We start from the raw sequence: 15,684 nt of genomic DNA, 5'->3' as shown, positions 1-15,684 counted from the left end.
AGGTTTGACGCTCTTCAACAGTCGATCCGAAGCAGCCGTTTCCAAATGGCTTCCACTGCGCATGCAACTTTATGTTTTCATTCTGTCAACTGATGTTCCGATAGCTAGCTAGGTTAAGCTTTCCAAGTAAAACCACAGACACACAATTAGCATTATAACATTTGCTCTTGACCAGCTACTAGTATTTAATCAGGTTCGTTTGCTATCAAACCCGTGGAAGGTAACACAGCGCTGATGATGTCGTAAGGAGTGCTGTTAAGCAACTCAAGGTAGCTACGGCAGCTTAGACAACTTTACCGTTTTTTTTTTGCTAGCTAGTTAACTAAACTTAGTTCAGTTGACCTTGCATTGGCACTAAACCATTGTTAGCCATGTCTTGTTAGTCCGTGCTTTTCTTTGTTTAGAAGGCTGTCATGCTAAGCTTACAGGAGTGTAGGCTTTAAACAAGTTGAGATTTGGCTAAAGCTGGCCTGCTTAGATAGCTAACTTACCTAACCAGCTAGTAATTTTATCCAGTTATCAAGACTAGCTATAGCCCAAAGGCCAGCATATGGCGATATTGAAACGGCTCAATACTAGCCTTTGGGCTAGTCTAGCTATATAATTAGACAGGTCATGTGTTGATAGTGTTTATATATTTGCCCTGTAAACCCAATTTGCATGGTTTTGTTAACTACGTTGTTGTGACACTAGTCACTCTGCTGCAGCATGTGGTCAACCAGGGATATTTAGAGTTTCAACCCCAGTTTATGTGTGTGTACTGTGTGTTCCTACAGGATGGAGAGCCAAGAGTCATCCTGTTCCTCAGCTACACCAGAGAGAAGCTCCAACCCTCCAGAGCCAGTCAGGTCCTCGACCTCCAAACACAGGAAGTCACCTAAGAGACGACGGGAGGAGAAGAGGTCCCAATGCCATCATCAGGATGACCAGGAACACCTGTTGCTACCCGACGGCGAGCAAATCAGGTTGCCGGGCCAACACGAACACTCCGAGCCCTCTGGGTCTTCGACGGCAGAGATCGCAGAGACCTCCCCTAAGAGGTGCGTGTCTGAGAGCTGCAGATAGCCTGGGACAGTAGTCTCTTTCAGTAGCTGCTTGGTGTGCTGTCTTGTGGATAGGATTTGTCAAGACAGCACAAAAAGATCTGGGACCAGGCTAACATGAGACTACTGGGACAATAATGCCATTATAGCTACAGTACTGCCTTAGGGTAGCTAGCTGGACATGCCATAGCCACAGTACTGCCTTAGGGTAGCTAGCTGAACATGCTGTCTCTCTGACTGTCTGTCTGTCTGGCTCGCTCTCTCGCTTTTGCTCGCTCTCTCGCTTTTGCTCTTTGTCTGTCTGTCTGTCTTTCGCTCTTTGTCTGTCTGTCTGTCTTTCGCTGTCCTGTCTGTCTGTCTGTCTGTCTGTCTGTCTGTCTGTCTGTCTGTCTGTCTGTCTGTCTGTCTGTCTGTCTGTCTGTCTGTCTCTTCGCTCGCTCACTCTGTCTGACTGTCCTCTTTTCTACATCCTACAGGAGAGCTCACTTTCTCCATGGACCATATCCTGCTACTCACTTTGGACCCAAAGCCTGTATTCTTCCTAACCCAACGTCAGTCATGTAAGTCATTGGTGTGGGAACTTCATTGCACTTACAGTACATACGGTCTGGAATCTGTTTCCCTCTCTGTCTTTGTTATTTTAGTTGCATCGTTTGGCATTGAATCCTTACGTAACTGTCCCAGTATCAGCAGGTAAGATGATCATTAAGGACAGGACTGTGATTGGGTAGTAGTGTCCTATGGAGAGTTAAGGACAGGACTGTGATTGGGTAGTAGTGTCCTATGAACCGGTACTGTGAGTCAGGACACCTAGGGTACTTAGTTGCAGAGGGTCTAGCTTAGGGCTGTTTCATTGACCAAGTTACCACATACACCGGCTGTCATGAGTCAAGACCGCAGTAAAATTCCACGTGACTGTTGAGTCACAGTAATCTCCTTTAATGCACTCTGGACATGTGTTGGTAGTACCCAACTCACTAACGACCACTGACATCAATGAAAATCACATCAAACACTCATCAAAACAGTATCATGCTTTTAAAACTGACCTCACTGTGATGATCAATTTGAAGAAAGAGGTTCAACAGGTCCCAATGGCAACTGAGTGGAACACATGGTCGTTGTGGATGTTTCAAGCCTAACAACGAAATGGACAGCGCTTTCTATGGTGGTGATTCATTCAAAACACATATAAGAGCTTATGCATACCCATAGGCCTATATATGAGCCCAAATTATAATAATGATTGTATCATTATACAATACATAGCCTACTGCATATTACACACGGCAGAAAAACATAACAGATTGAAGATGTCTTTGGTACATAATTGGGTCTAGCCTATACTCCAACATTAAACTAATTCTAGTAATGGTCTTTTGACTGTGGACTGTATTATTATGCATTCTGAATGGACTGGTTACCTTATGCCATTGGGCATTTTTCCTATTTTCATAATTAATAGGCTACACATGACCTTTTAGCTACAGAATATATCACCACCATGCGTTTCCATCTCTTCTCCTCTCTCCTTCATTCCTTTCTCCAGCGCGCAGACAGAGGGGCTGTCAACAGTTTAAGGAAATTTGTTTAGTTGTGAAAACGTGTTACTGTCGATGTTCCCGAACAGATTTCACTTGGTTTCCCAAATGAAGCACTGGGTAGCTGCAGGAACAGGGTTGGAGAGCCCATGGCATACAGAGTTTGGGTGGAAAATCACCTGTCGCACAGCAAGCGTCTGCAAGCTCCTACCTGGCATGATTGGAAAACAAACTGGTGGGAAAGCGGCCTCCATTCACTATTTGAGTGCATACGGAGGACATGTATTTTTTCCACCTGCCCCTCTTCCTGCCCATTTGATAATGGGCCATTCTAAATCAAAACTTTTAAGAGATCTGATTTTTAGGTTATGACTACTTTGCTACAATGACACTTAGTTATCTACCCACCTCGTCCCTCTCTTTTAGCATGTGCACATAGTAAGTACACCATCATGTCTTTTCAGATTCCATAATGATTCTTTAGTTGTGGACTCTCCATCACCACACTCCCTCTCTTGCTTTTCGTCCTCATCTTTGTAAGTCACCTTGATTTTGCAACTGTGTTTTTTATTAGTTCCTTTATGAAATATTTAGTGAACTCCATGACAGTAGTTGAAGCAAGGGGCTATAGCAGCACACAAGTAGGCTACAGATGCATGCTGGGCTGGGCATGCCCTGAGCTCGTGAAGTGAACGCTACTGGAGTGAAATTGGAGCGGGCGAGAAGGCCGACCTTTGGGAATCACGCTCCAGTCAAATTGGGCACTCTCCGCTCCTCACTCTGCTCTCGCTCCACTCACGTATTCTGCCACTGGCACGCTGAAGAAGTGTGTTCTTCACGGGTGAATCCCGGTTTCAACTGTACTGGGCAGATGTGGGCGAGCGGTTTGCTGATGTCAAAGTTGTGAACAGAGTGCCCCTTGTGGTGGTGGGGTTATGGTATGGGCAGGCATATGCTACGGAAAACAATTTTAATGCACAGAGATACCGTAAAGAGATCCCGAGGGCCATTGTCATGCCATTCATCCGCCGCCATCATCTCATGTTTTAGCATTATGCACGGCTCTATGTCGCAAGGCTCTGTTCACATTTCCTGCCAGCTGAAAATGTCCCAGTTCTTCCATGGCCTACATACTCACCAAACTGTCACCCATTGAGCATGTTTGGGATGCTCTGGATCGACATCTACGACAGCATGTTCCAGTTCCCGACAAAATTCATCAACTTTGCACAGCTGTTGTAGAGGAGTGGGACAACATTCCACAGGCCACAATCAACAGCCTGATCAACTCTATGCGAAGGAGATGTGTCGCGCTGCATGAGACAAATGGTGGTCACACCAGATACTGACTGGTTTTCTGATCCATGCCCCTACCTGTTTTTTTAAGAAATCTGTGACCAACAGATAAATATCTGTATTCCCAGTCATGTGAAGTCCATAGATTAGGACCTAATTCATTTATTTCTATTGACTGATTTACTTATATTACCTATAACCCAGTAAAATCGTTAATTGTTGTGTTTATTTTTTTTTCAGTGAATGTTTTGATTTCTATCATTCACAACTAAAGTTGCCCAATAACTCTAAATCTAGCATATAGGACCTGTTTCAAGTGATCACCTTTAAGCTCAACATAACCACTTCATATGCGCACTTGCTCCGGAATGGGAAACATTTCCTTTTGATTCTATTCGACCAAGTTCAATTATATTCTTCTTACTTTAAAATCATATAATATTAAAATAATAGAACAGATTTATAAGCATATCTTGTCTGCTAAATGAACTAGCCTACAGCCTAGGCTGCCATTGGCATGGTGCATAGCCAGATAACATACAGTAGGCAGACTCGTATTCTGAAATACATTTTCTTCATATCAAAATGTTGCTTTAGACCTGCCTAAAATAATGGATTTATTGTGACGGTGTATATTAAATTGATTTATTATACTTTTAAAAATGTAGATGTTTCAGAAGCGCGCGTTAGTGGCTTGTAGGAGGCTTGTATGAGTGGCGGCCTGGAGATGCTGAACTTGCTTATGTTAATAAACTGTTAATTACCATGAGACAGGCAGGCTTTTGCATGACAATAACCCCCACTCTACATAGACACACTGTCCATCTAGACAGTAAAGATAAATAATCAACCCTGGGATCTGGTGAGACTGAGTAGCTTTGGAGTTTGGACTTCGTTATCTAATTCTGTATTTACCATGTTAATGAATGACTGTTCAGAACAGCTTCGATTTTCGAAAATGAGGGATTCTTTTCAGCGCGACCACCGGACGTCGTTTAAATGGTAACAATAAGGAAATTCAAGACTAGTTAGAAAAATGTATTTTCGGTAAAGGGGAATGTGGAATCGGCCAATGTCTATGGAAGTGTGTGTGTAGCTGTACTGTTCTGTGCCGGATATTGTGAGGTGAACTGTAAAATGTATAAATAAATGTAGACTAATTTTAATGAAGTTTGATTGTGTGTGTGTTGTCGTCGTCCTCAGGCACATCCAGGATCCGGCCAGTCAGCGCCTGACGTGGAACAAACCACCAGTCAACGTTCTGGTCATCAGGAAGATACGAGATGAGAGCCTGGTGGAACCATTCAAAGAACTCTGCCACTTCCTCGTTGAGGTACTGTATCATAGAGCTGAAGCGAGTGTGACTATGTGCATGTGCTTGCATGTTGTTGTTTTATGATGCGTTTGAATAGGAGCGATGTACATTATCAAAGGTAAATCTATAGAGATCAATGCAGTTTTAGAAATATTTCTCTTGGTGGAAGCATGCAGTCCCAGAATTGAATGAAAGCATGAATTTTGTAGTCTTGTCTCATACATGCAGCACTATGATGATATCAGACTGTTCAGTCTGAATCCGATCTACTGGATACCTACCAGGGTTGGGCTTTCAATTCAGTATTGAGGAAGTAAAGTGACGTTCCATTTCCATGTGCTCCAGGAGAAGGGTATGTTGGTGTTTGTGGAGAGGAGGGTGGTGGCTGACGTCTCCCTGACTACGGACGAGACCTTCGCCTCAATCCGAAAACAACTCTGTACCTTTAGAGAAGGTAACAGACACACACACACCATCTCCCATAGCATAACATCCACCCAGCAGTGTGTCAGATCCATTCCTCATCAGTAAACGTGTGTATTGGGTCACAAGGCTACAACATATATAGTTCTACTGAATTCCTGAACTGTGTTTCCTGTCCAGGTTATGATGACATCTCTCACTGTATTGACCTCATCATCTGTCTGGGAGGAGACGGGACTCTACTCTACGCCTCCTCTCTCTTCCAGGTACCCACTAACACATACAGTACACCAGGGGTGGGCAACCTTGTTCCTGGGCAACCTTGTTCCTGGGCAACCTTGTTCCTGGGCAACCCTGTTCCTGGGCAACTCTGTTCCTGGGCAACCCTGTTCTTAAAGTGCCTCAGGTACGGCAGGATTTTGTTCCAACTAGGCACCATACCTGACCAGCTAATTGATCAGTTCAGTAATTGCCTAAATTCAACACACCTGGTCTTCCAGGTCAGTTAAACCAAAAACATGACGTTCCTGCATCCCTCCAGGACCAGGGTTGCCAAGTCCTGCTCTACAGTTTGGGAGGGGGGATCTCTATGTACTCAGAAACAAGGTCAGTATAACAGGGGAGCCAACACAACTTTTGCTCCAGCCCTGCTCTAACACAGTGGTTTTTAAAGGAACTCAGTTCGGCTTTAAACTTTCTCTTGAACGTTGTAATAGTAGACGGCACAAGGTGCCATTTCTAAATAGGGTAGTGCATCATCAGTTCCTCTTGTCATGTCAGTCATTGTAGACCTTAGAGAGATATTTATAACTTGTCAGAAAGGTCCAGATCAACTAGACCATGTCAGCTAACGTTTTGTAAACATTTCTCACTCAAATATCACATGAATACACATTAGACATGGCAAAATGTATAGAATTGCAAGAAAATTTGCTTTAAAATTTGAACATTTTCTTTGCACCCCATTTAATTATTATTATTATTATATATTTTTTTTTTAAGTGAAAATTGTAGGAAATAAGCTTTTAAACCTGCAAAATGTTCTCTCCACCAACCAGATGTGAAGAGTTTGAGTCATGAACAGTGCTTGTGCCAATAGAAATAGACATGGCGGGGTGCGCGTGGGGGAGATGTTCCCCAATGCTGGAAGGGGAGCCCCCGAGTGAAAAGGTTTGGGAACCCCTGTTCCAACACACCTGCACATTCTAACCAGAGTCTTGTACTTGCCTGGCTTAGGGCAGGCTGGCTGTGTGTGTATGGTGATGAGTGGCTGTTGGGTTCTGTCTGTGGCATTTGAGGCAGTGTTTGGATTAGTCATCATCTCCATGTTAATCATCATTATCATACTTGGAACAGAACAGAATTACGTGATTTAGAGGTTTCTGTTTTTATTGGCCAGACTTGTGTATGTTCCAAATGGAACCTCAGTACCTTTTTAAAGGTACTTTTGAAAAAAAAAATGTTTTACCTTTTATTTAACTAGGCAAGTCAGTTAAGAACAAATTCTTATTTTCAATGACATTGGAATGGAACCAACATGACCATAGGGGACAGGCTCATTGGAATGGAACCAACATGACCATAGGGGACAGGCTCATTGGAATGGAACCAACATGACAATAGGGGACAGGCTCATTGGAATGGAACCAACATGACCATAGGGGACAGGCTCATTGGAATGGAACCAACATGACCATAGGGGACAGGCTCATTGGAATGGAACCAACATGACCATAGGGGACAGGCTCATTGGAATGGAACCAACATGACCATAGGGGACAGGCTCATTGGAATGGAACCAACATGACCATAGGGGACAGGCTCATTGGAATGGAACCAACATGACCATAGGGGACAGGCTCATTGGAATGGAACCAACATGACCATAGGGGACAGGCTCATTGGAATGGAACCAACATGACCATAGGGGACAGGCTCATTGGAATGGAACCAACATGACCATAGGGGACAGGCTCATTGGAATGGAACCAACATGACCATAGGGGACAGGCTCATTGGAATGGAACCAACATGACCATAGGGGACAGGCTCATTGGAATGGAACCAACATGACCATAGGGGACAGGCTCATTGGAATGGAACCAACATGACCATAGGGGACAGGCTCATTGGAATGGAACCAACATGACCATAGGGGACAGGCTCATTGGAATGGAACCAACATGACCATAGGGGACAGGCTCATTGGAATGGAACCAACATGACCATAGGGGACAGGCTCATTGGAATGGAACCAACATGACCATAGGGGACAGGCTCATTGGAATGGAACCAACATGACCATAGGGGACAGGCTCATTGGAATGGAACCAACATGACTTGGCTTCCATTCCAGCCTTTACAATGAGCCTGTCCTCCCACCAGCCTCCTCTGTCTGGAACTGAAAAGGAGGACAGATGCTTTATTCTCCTTCATATTTCCAGTATGTTATAGCGACAATTACATTTGTCATTTTAGTCATTTAGCAGATGCTCTTATCCCTAATTACTCCTGTAAGTGGCTCTGGATAAGTGCCTTGCTCAAGGGGACATCGACCAACAGTCTTAACCGCGAGGCTACCTGCCGCCCTGTGTTTTGATCTCTCGCTCTCCCTCACTCTCTCTCTCTCTCACTCTCTATCTCTCTCTCTCAGGGCAGTGTTCCTCCAGTTATGGCGTTCCATCTGGGTTCTCTGGGATTTCTGACACCGTTCAAGTTTGAATCATACAAGACAGAGGTGGCTAAAGTATTTGAAGGTAGAGGATTCCTTTCAAATAAAAATAAATAGCGCTGTCAATTAGTGATATATCTGCCAGTTCATGATCTGATGGATGTCTTTGTGTGTGTCTGTTTATCTGTGTGTGTGTGTGTACTAGGTAATGCAGCCATCACGCTGCGTAGTCGTCTGAAGGTGAAGGTGGTGAAGGACATGCTCCAGAGGACAGGCCAGCCAGGCCAGCAGCAGTACCAGGGGTCTGGGGGCCAAGGCCAAGCTGGGGGCCAGCCGGACACAGAGCACAATGGCCTGCTGCCCCATGGACACACCAACAGCGAGGCTGGGAACATTACCCTACAGATGCAGGTGAGACTCAATCCCTAACCCCTAGCTCCAAACTCTTTTGCACTAGCCCCTACTTCCTAGCAGAGCTCCAAATTAAGGGGGTATGGTTCAAAACAGACATTGGGACCGTTGCGGGACTATAGGCCAGAGAAATATAAAATGCATACAACAGTGGTTCCATATTAAAATGTTTACACAAACCCGAAGCTGCTGAAACGGATTACGAGAGAAGACCATTCTCAAACGAGCACCTGATGTGAGCGGTTTTTATAACGCGACAGAGATGTATATACAGCCTAATGGTACAAACAGAGGGAATATCTAAAGATGCAGCAATAGGATTGTACCTTACAGCCTTTGGACAGTAGAAGAAGAAATGCTGGTTTCACCGGCATATCAGGAAATCTCTTTTTTTCTTTCTATGGTCGGATTTTAGGCTATGTAAAATGTCCAGGTTTCAAACAATGATATGGCTGGCTAGGCATTGCATATGTAATTATTTAGGTTACGGAAATGTATAATATTCGAATATCATTCCAATGTATTTTCCGCTGGCTGCCCCTCCACCACAGAAAGCACTGAGCTAGGCTGAAACACCTGCGTTTTGGAACTCCATTACTCAAGAAAGAGACCATGTTTGTATGTGGCTTTATTCCCTCAACATTTTTTTATTTACGTTGTTTGCAAATTTATATGTGGCACGTATTAATACCAAAATAACATGCAAAACAGGCACAAAAAATTAAAAAGACAAAAAAACAAAAAACAAAGCTCAACAGGTGGCTGGTCGCCACTGAAATTGACGTGGAATTTTATGATTTGTTCTTATCGTTTTAACGGAAATCCGGATGGCAATCTCAGAAATCTTCTGTATACCACCCCTACCTTGTCACAACACAACTGATTTGCTCAAATGCATTAAGAAGGAAAGAAATTCCACTAATTAACTTTTAACAAGGCACACCTGTTAATTGAAATGCATTCCAGGTCACTACCTCATGAAGCTGGTTGAGAGAATGCCAAGAGTGTGCAAAGCTGTCAAGGCAAAGGGTAGCTACTTTGAAGAATCGAAAACATTTTACATTTACATTTTAGTCATTTAGCAAACGCTCTTATCCAGAGCGACTTACAGTAGTGAATGCATACATTTCATACATGGCCCCCCGTGGGAATCGAACCCACAACCCTGGCGTTGCAAACACCATGCTCTACCAACTGAGCTAACACTATTAACACTATTTAACACTATTTTGGTTATTACATGATTCCATATGTGGTAATTCATAGTTTTGATTTCTTCACTATTATTCTACAATGTAGAAAATAGCAAAAATAAATAACCTTGAGTGAGTAGGTGTCCAAACATTTGACTGGTATTGTACACACTTTTTTTAGCTGAACAGTTGGGGCTCAAACGCCACCTGCCCTGAATGATGAGTTGCCACTGGTTATGCTGTTTTAAAATATATATTTAACCTTTATTTAATTGGCCAAGTCGGTTAAGAACAAATTCTTATTTACAATGACTGCCTGCCCCGGCCAAACCCTAACCCAGATGACACTGGGCCAATTGTGCGCCGCCCTATGGGACTCCCAATCACGGCCGGTTGTGCTGCAGCCTGGATTCGAACCAGGGTCTGTAGTGACGCCTCTTATCACTGAAATGCAGTGCCTTAGACCGATTGTTGTGCTACTCAGAAGCTCAAATGGGGCAGCTGGTGGTGAAATGTAATGTCTTTAACTGAAGTTCATTCAGGAACCAGTTCACCGTGACATTGTTCTTCTCACTTTGATGTATTGTATACATGTGGTTAGCATGTTCAATTAATTAATTATCATTGTTAATAATGTATCTTTGTCTGTTTTCATTAAGATGCAAAAAGTTTTTTTTCTAACAAATGAAGTTTATGTAATATAGACTGTATCTGTCTCAGAAATACACTAATTACAAAAACACTGCAAATGACCCTCTCTCCCTTCCTCCTCTCTCCCTTCCTCCCTTCTCTCATCCCATTTTCAAAACATTTTGTCTGGGAGCATCACCCGGTCTCCATGGCAGCAGTCATAATAAAGCGTGGCTGGTTGGATGTTAGCGGCCCTGTTGAGCCAGTTGCCGTGGTTACGAAGGCGCACCTAGACGGATTCTGACCGCAGACCCTAATGCGCTCGGACTGTTTGTGTGACATACACACTCAATTAAATTCAAATTGATTTATTGGCATGACGTAACAATGTACATATTGCCAAAGCGTACTTTGGAAATTAAGTTATTTAAAATGAATTAAAATAATCATGATTGTCAATGGGTGAATCATTAACAACAATAATCAAGGGTACAGTGAGGGGAAAAAAGTATTTTGATCCCCTGCTGATTTTGTACGTTTTGCCCACTGACAAAGAAATGATCAGTCTATAATTTTAATGGTAGGTTTATTTGAACAGTGAGAGACAGAATAACAACAACAAAAAATCCAGAAAAACGCATATCAAAAATGTTATAAAATGATTTGCATTTTAATGAGGGAAATAAGTATTTGACCCCTCTGCAAAACATAACTTAGTACTTGGTGGCAAAACCCTTGTTGGCAATCACAGAGGTCAGACGTTTCTTGTAGTTGGCCAACAGGTATGCACACATCTCAGGAGGGATTTTGTCCCACTCCTTTTTGCAGATCTTCTCCAAGTCATTAAGGTTTCGAGGCTGACGTTTGGCAACTCGAACCTTCAGCTCCCTCCACAGCTTTTCTATGGGATAAAGGTCTGGAGACTGGCTAGGCCAGTCCAGGACCTTAATGTGCTTCTTCTTGAGCCACTCCTTTGTTGCCTTGGCCGTGTGTTTTGGGTCATTGTCATGCTGGAATACCCATCCACGACCCATTTTCAATGCCCTGGAAGGAGGTTCTCACCTCAGATTTGACAGTACATGGCCCCGTCCAACGTCCCTTTGATGCGGTGAAGTTGTCCTGTCCCCTTAGCAGAAAAACACCCCAAAGCATAATGTTTCCACCTCAATGTTTGACGGTGGGGATGGTGTTCTTGGGGTCATAGGCAGCATTCCTCCTCCTGCCAAAGAGCTCCATTTTGGTCTCATCTGACCACAACACTTTCACCCAGTTGTCCTTTGAATCATTCAGATGTTCATTGGCAAACTTCAGACGGGCATGTATATGTGCTTTCTTGAGCAGGGGAACCTTGCGGGCGCTGCAGGATTTCAGTCCTTCACGGCGTAGTGTGTTACCAGTTGTTTTCTTGGTAACTATGGTCCCAGCTGCCTTGAGATCATTGACAAGATCCTCCTGTGTAGTTCTGGGCTGATTCCTCACCGTTCTCATGATCATTGCAACTCCACGAGGTGAGATCTTGCATGGAGCCCCAGGACGAGGGAGATTGACAGTTCTTTTGTGTTTCTTCCATTTGCGAATAATCGCACCAACTGTTGTCACCTTCTCACCAAGCTGCTTGGCGATGGTCTTGTAGCCCGTTCCAGCCTTGTGTAGTCTACAATCTTGTCCCTGACATCCTTGGAGAGCTCTTTGGTCTTGGCCATGGTGGAGAGTTTGGAATCGGATTGATTGCTTCTGTGGACAGGTGTCTTTTATACAGGTAACACACTGAGATTAGGAGCACTCCCTTTAAGAGTGTGCTCCTAATCTCAGCTCGTTACCTGTATAAAAGACACCTGGGAGCCAGAAATCTTTCTGATTGAGAGGGGGTCAAATACTTATTTCCCTCATTAAAATGCAAATCAATTTATAACATTTTTGCCATGCTTTTTTCGAGATTTTTTTCTTGTTATTCTGTCTCTCACTGTTCAAATAAACCTACCATTAAAATTATAGACTGATCATTTCTTTGTCAGTGGGCGAACGTACAAAATCAGCAGGGGATCAAATACTTTTCCCCCTCACTGTAAATATAACTACAATGGACAATAACAATGGCAAAGATGAGGTTGGTTGGTCTGTCAGACACTGTCCCTCATCTTATGGCAGGCAGCAATGTAGTGCGCTGCCAACCCACAGCTCTCTGCATCCTCCCCCAACAGGACAGGTAGCCTATCCTCATCAGAGAGGTCTTTGAAACCTTGGAATAAGGGTTTCACATTTGGAGAAATTACAGTAATTGTTTTAAATTTTTTACAAATGCAGCTCTGTCTCGGGTTCTGCTGTGGTGCAGTGGTTGCACAGCCTTTCCTCTACAGGGAAGCCATGTTTTCCTGTGTCTACCCTTCTCAATGGCAAGGCTGTGCTCACTGAGTCTGGACTAATATTGTAGTAGTTTTTAATAATGTAGTTTTTGTTTTGACTGTGTTGTAATTTGGTATGTTCTGGTCCCGAGGCTTCAGTGTGTTCGTAGAACATGTTTGTGAACTCAGCCCCAGGACCAGCTGGATGAGGGTCCTGAGGCTTCAGTGTGTTAGTAGAACAGGTTTGTGAACTCAGCCCCAGGACCAGCTAGATGAGGGGACTCTTTTCTTTGCTCAGCTCTTGGCATTGCAGGGCTTGGTAATGATATGAGAGGAGGTCACTGTAGATGTTTCCAAAGACTTCATTGCTGATTTTTTTTAGTTTTTATTATTAGTGGATTTTGGTCTAATTCTGCCCTGCATGCATCGTTTGTCGTTTTCCTCTGGACATGTAGGTGTTCTGTTGAGTTTATTTTTAAACCTAAGTAATTGTAGTGTGTTTGTTACTTGAACTCTGTGAAGCATTTATTTGGGCTGCAATTTCTGAGGCTGGTAACTCCAATGAACTTAACCTCTGCAGCAGAGGTAACTCTGGGTCTTCCTTTCCTGTGGCGGTCCTCATGAGAGCCAGTTTCATCATAGCGCTTGATGGTTTTTGCGACTGCACTTGAAGAAACTTTCTAAATTCTTGACATTTTCCGGATGGACTGACATTCATGTCTTAAAGTAATGATGGACTGTCATTTCTTTTTGCCTATTTGAGCTGTTCTTGCCATAATATGGACTTTTACCAAATAGGGCTATCTTCTGTATATCTATGCTATCGTATATATGCTATGGATACCACCAGTAAACAGTTGGCGCTAACTAGTAAGCTAATTGACAAATGTGAACTTAGCTAGCTTACCAACATGGTCGTTTTTCATCGTCAAATGTTGACAAAGCAATGACTGGTTAGACAAGGCATCAAATACTGTTTCACCTATCTCAGTTGAATCATTAAACCATTATTCCTTGTTTCAAAACTATACTGTTCAAAAACGTGGTGTGTGTGTAGGTTCTGAATGAGGTGGTGGTGGACCGAGGCCCTTCCTCCTACCTGTCTAATGTTGACCTGTACCTAGATGGACGCCTCATCACCTCTGTACAGGGAGACGGTGAGTACAGGACATGACACAGCGCCACAGTGGTGGCACGAACAAATACTCTTCAATCTTCAGTACCTATCTCTCTTCTCTCTCCCCTCCCTTTCCTCCACCGCCCCAGGTGTGATCGTGTCGACCCCTACAGGCAGTACAGCGTATGCAGCAGCAGCGGGAGCCTCAATGATCCATCCTAATGTCCCAGCCATCATGGTCACACCGATCTGCCCACACTCCCTCTCCTTCAGACCCATAGTGGTGCCTGCTGGGGTTGAGCTGATGGTGAGAGTGGGGAGGAGAGGGAGGGGATCTGTCTGTCTTATGGCTGTGTTGACCTCTTCCACATGTCTGTGTCTGTCTGTGTCTGTCTGTGTCTGTCTGTGTCTGTCTGTGTCTGTGTCTGTCTGTCTGTCTGTCTGTCTGTCTGTCTGTCTGTCTGTCTGTCTGTCTGTCTGTCTGTCTGTCTGTCTGTCTGTCTGTCTGTCTGTCTGTCTGTCTGTCTGTCTGTCTCTGTCTGCAGATCACCCTCTCCCCTGATGCCAGGAACACTTGCTGGGTGTCGTTTGATGGCAGGAAGAGACAGGAGATCAGCCATGGAGACTGGTAACTTCACTGTCCTTCACCTTACCACCATTTACTACAGTGTAATAACTTTCACATACTAGCAGGTGGAATGGAAGATCCATGCAAGAACACTACATTTTGACATTTTGGTCATTTAGCAGACGCTCTTTTCCAGAGCGACTTACAGTAGTGAATGCATACATTTCATAAATGTTTTTCTCCGTACTGGTCCCCCGTGGGAATCGAACCTACAACCCTGGCGTTGCAAACACCATGCTCTACCAACTGAGCCACACGGGACTAATCAACTCTAATCTCCCTCCTCTCCACCCTTCCTCTCCCTTCTCTCCTCCCCTCTCCCTCTCTCCCACCTTCTCTTCCCCACTCCCCCCACAACTCTCCCTCTCTCTCCCCCTCTTACCACTCCTCTCACCTCCCTCTTCTCCCCCTACTCTCCCTTCTCCCTCTTCTCCCCCTCCTCTCTCCCTGCAGTATAAAGATCACTACGTCGTGCTATCCGGTACCATCCATCTGTTGTCATGATCTGGTGTATGACTGGTTTGAGAGCCTGGCTCAGTGTCTGCACTGGAACGTCAGAAAGAAACAAGCTCGTCTGGCTGACGATGTCTCGGATTCCTCAGATACAGAGAACTGAACACAGACGGACACATAAATGTGCACAGGAATTGAAAACACACAAGCACATAAGAATATATACAGTTGAAGTTGGAGGTTTACATACACTTAGGTTGGAGTCATTAAAACTTGTTTTTCAACCACTCCACAAATGTCTTGTTAACTAAGTATGGTTTTGGCAAGTCGGTTAGGACATCTACTTTGTCCGTGACACAAGTAAGTTTTCCAACAATTCATTACAGACAGATTATTTCTCTTATAATTCACTGTATCACAATTCCAGTGGGTCAGAAGTTTACATACACTAAGTTGGCTGTGCCTTTAAACAGCTTGGAAAATTCCAGAAAATGATGTCATGGCTTTAGAAGCTTCTGATAGGCTAATTGACATCATTTGAGTCAATTGAAGGTGTGCCTGTGGATGTATTTCAAGGCCTACCTTCAAACTCAGTGCCTCTTTGCTTGACACCATGGGAAA

At 44.0% G+C, this 15,684-nt stretch overlaps 1 protein-coding gene across 2 annotated transcripts; it reads left to right on the top strand.

Annotated features, from left to right (window-relative positions):
* Positions 1-15,351, top strand: nadkb (NAD kinase b). Of its 2 annotated transcripts, XM_014141110.2 has the most exons (12): positions 1-269; positions 777-1,040; positions 1,520-1,603; positions 5,084-5,213; positions 5,541-5,649; positions 5,799-5,884; positions 8,272-8,374; positions 8,495-8,700; positions 13,923-14,022; positions 14,132-14,289; positions 14,528-14,610; positions 15,064-15,351. In XM_014141110.2, exons 2-12 carry the CDS (start codon positions 778-780, stop codon positions 15,224-15,226), a joined length of 1,485 nt encoding a protein of 494 aa, XP_013996585.2. In that variant the 5' UTR covers positions 1-269; position 777; the 3' UTR covers positions 15,227-15,351. The 2 variants fall into 2 exon arrangements, with proteins under 2 accessions (XP_013996585.2, XP_013996586.2); XM_014141111.2 differs by lacking the exons at positions 1-269; positions 777-1,040; positions 1,520-1,603 and adding an exon at positions 4,743-4,882.
* Positions 15,352-15,684: the final 333 nt, after the last annotated feature.

Source organism: Salmo salar, chromosome ssa14 (assembly GCF_905237065.1).
Source record: "Salmo salar chromosome ssa14, Ssal_v3.1, whole genome shotgun sequence".
NCBI classification, from domain to species: Eukaryota; Metazoa; Chordata; class Actinopteri; order Salmoniformes; family Salmonidae; genus Salmo; species Salmo salar.
The sequence above is the reverse complement of the archived record's forward strand: the minus strand, read 5'-3'. Positions and strand labels throughout refer to the sequence as shown.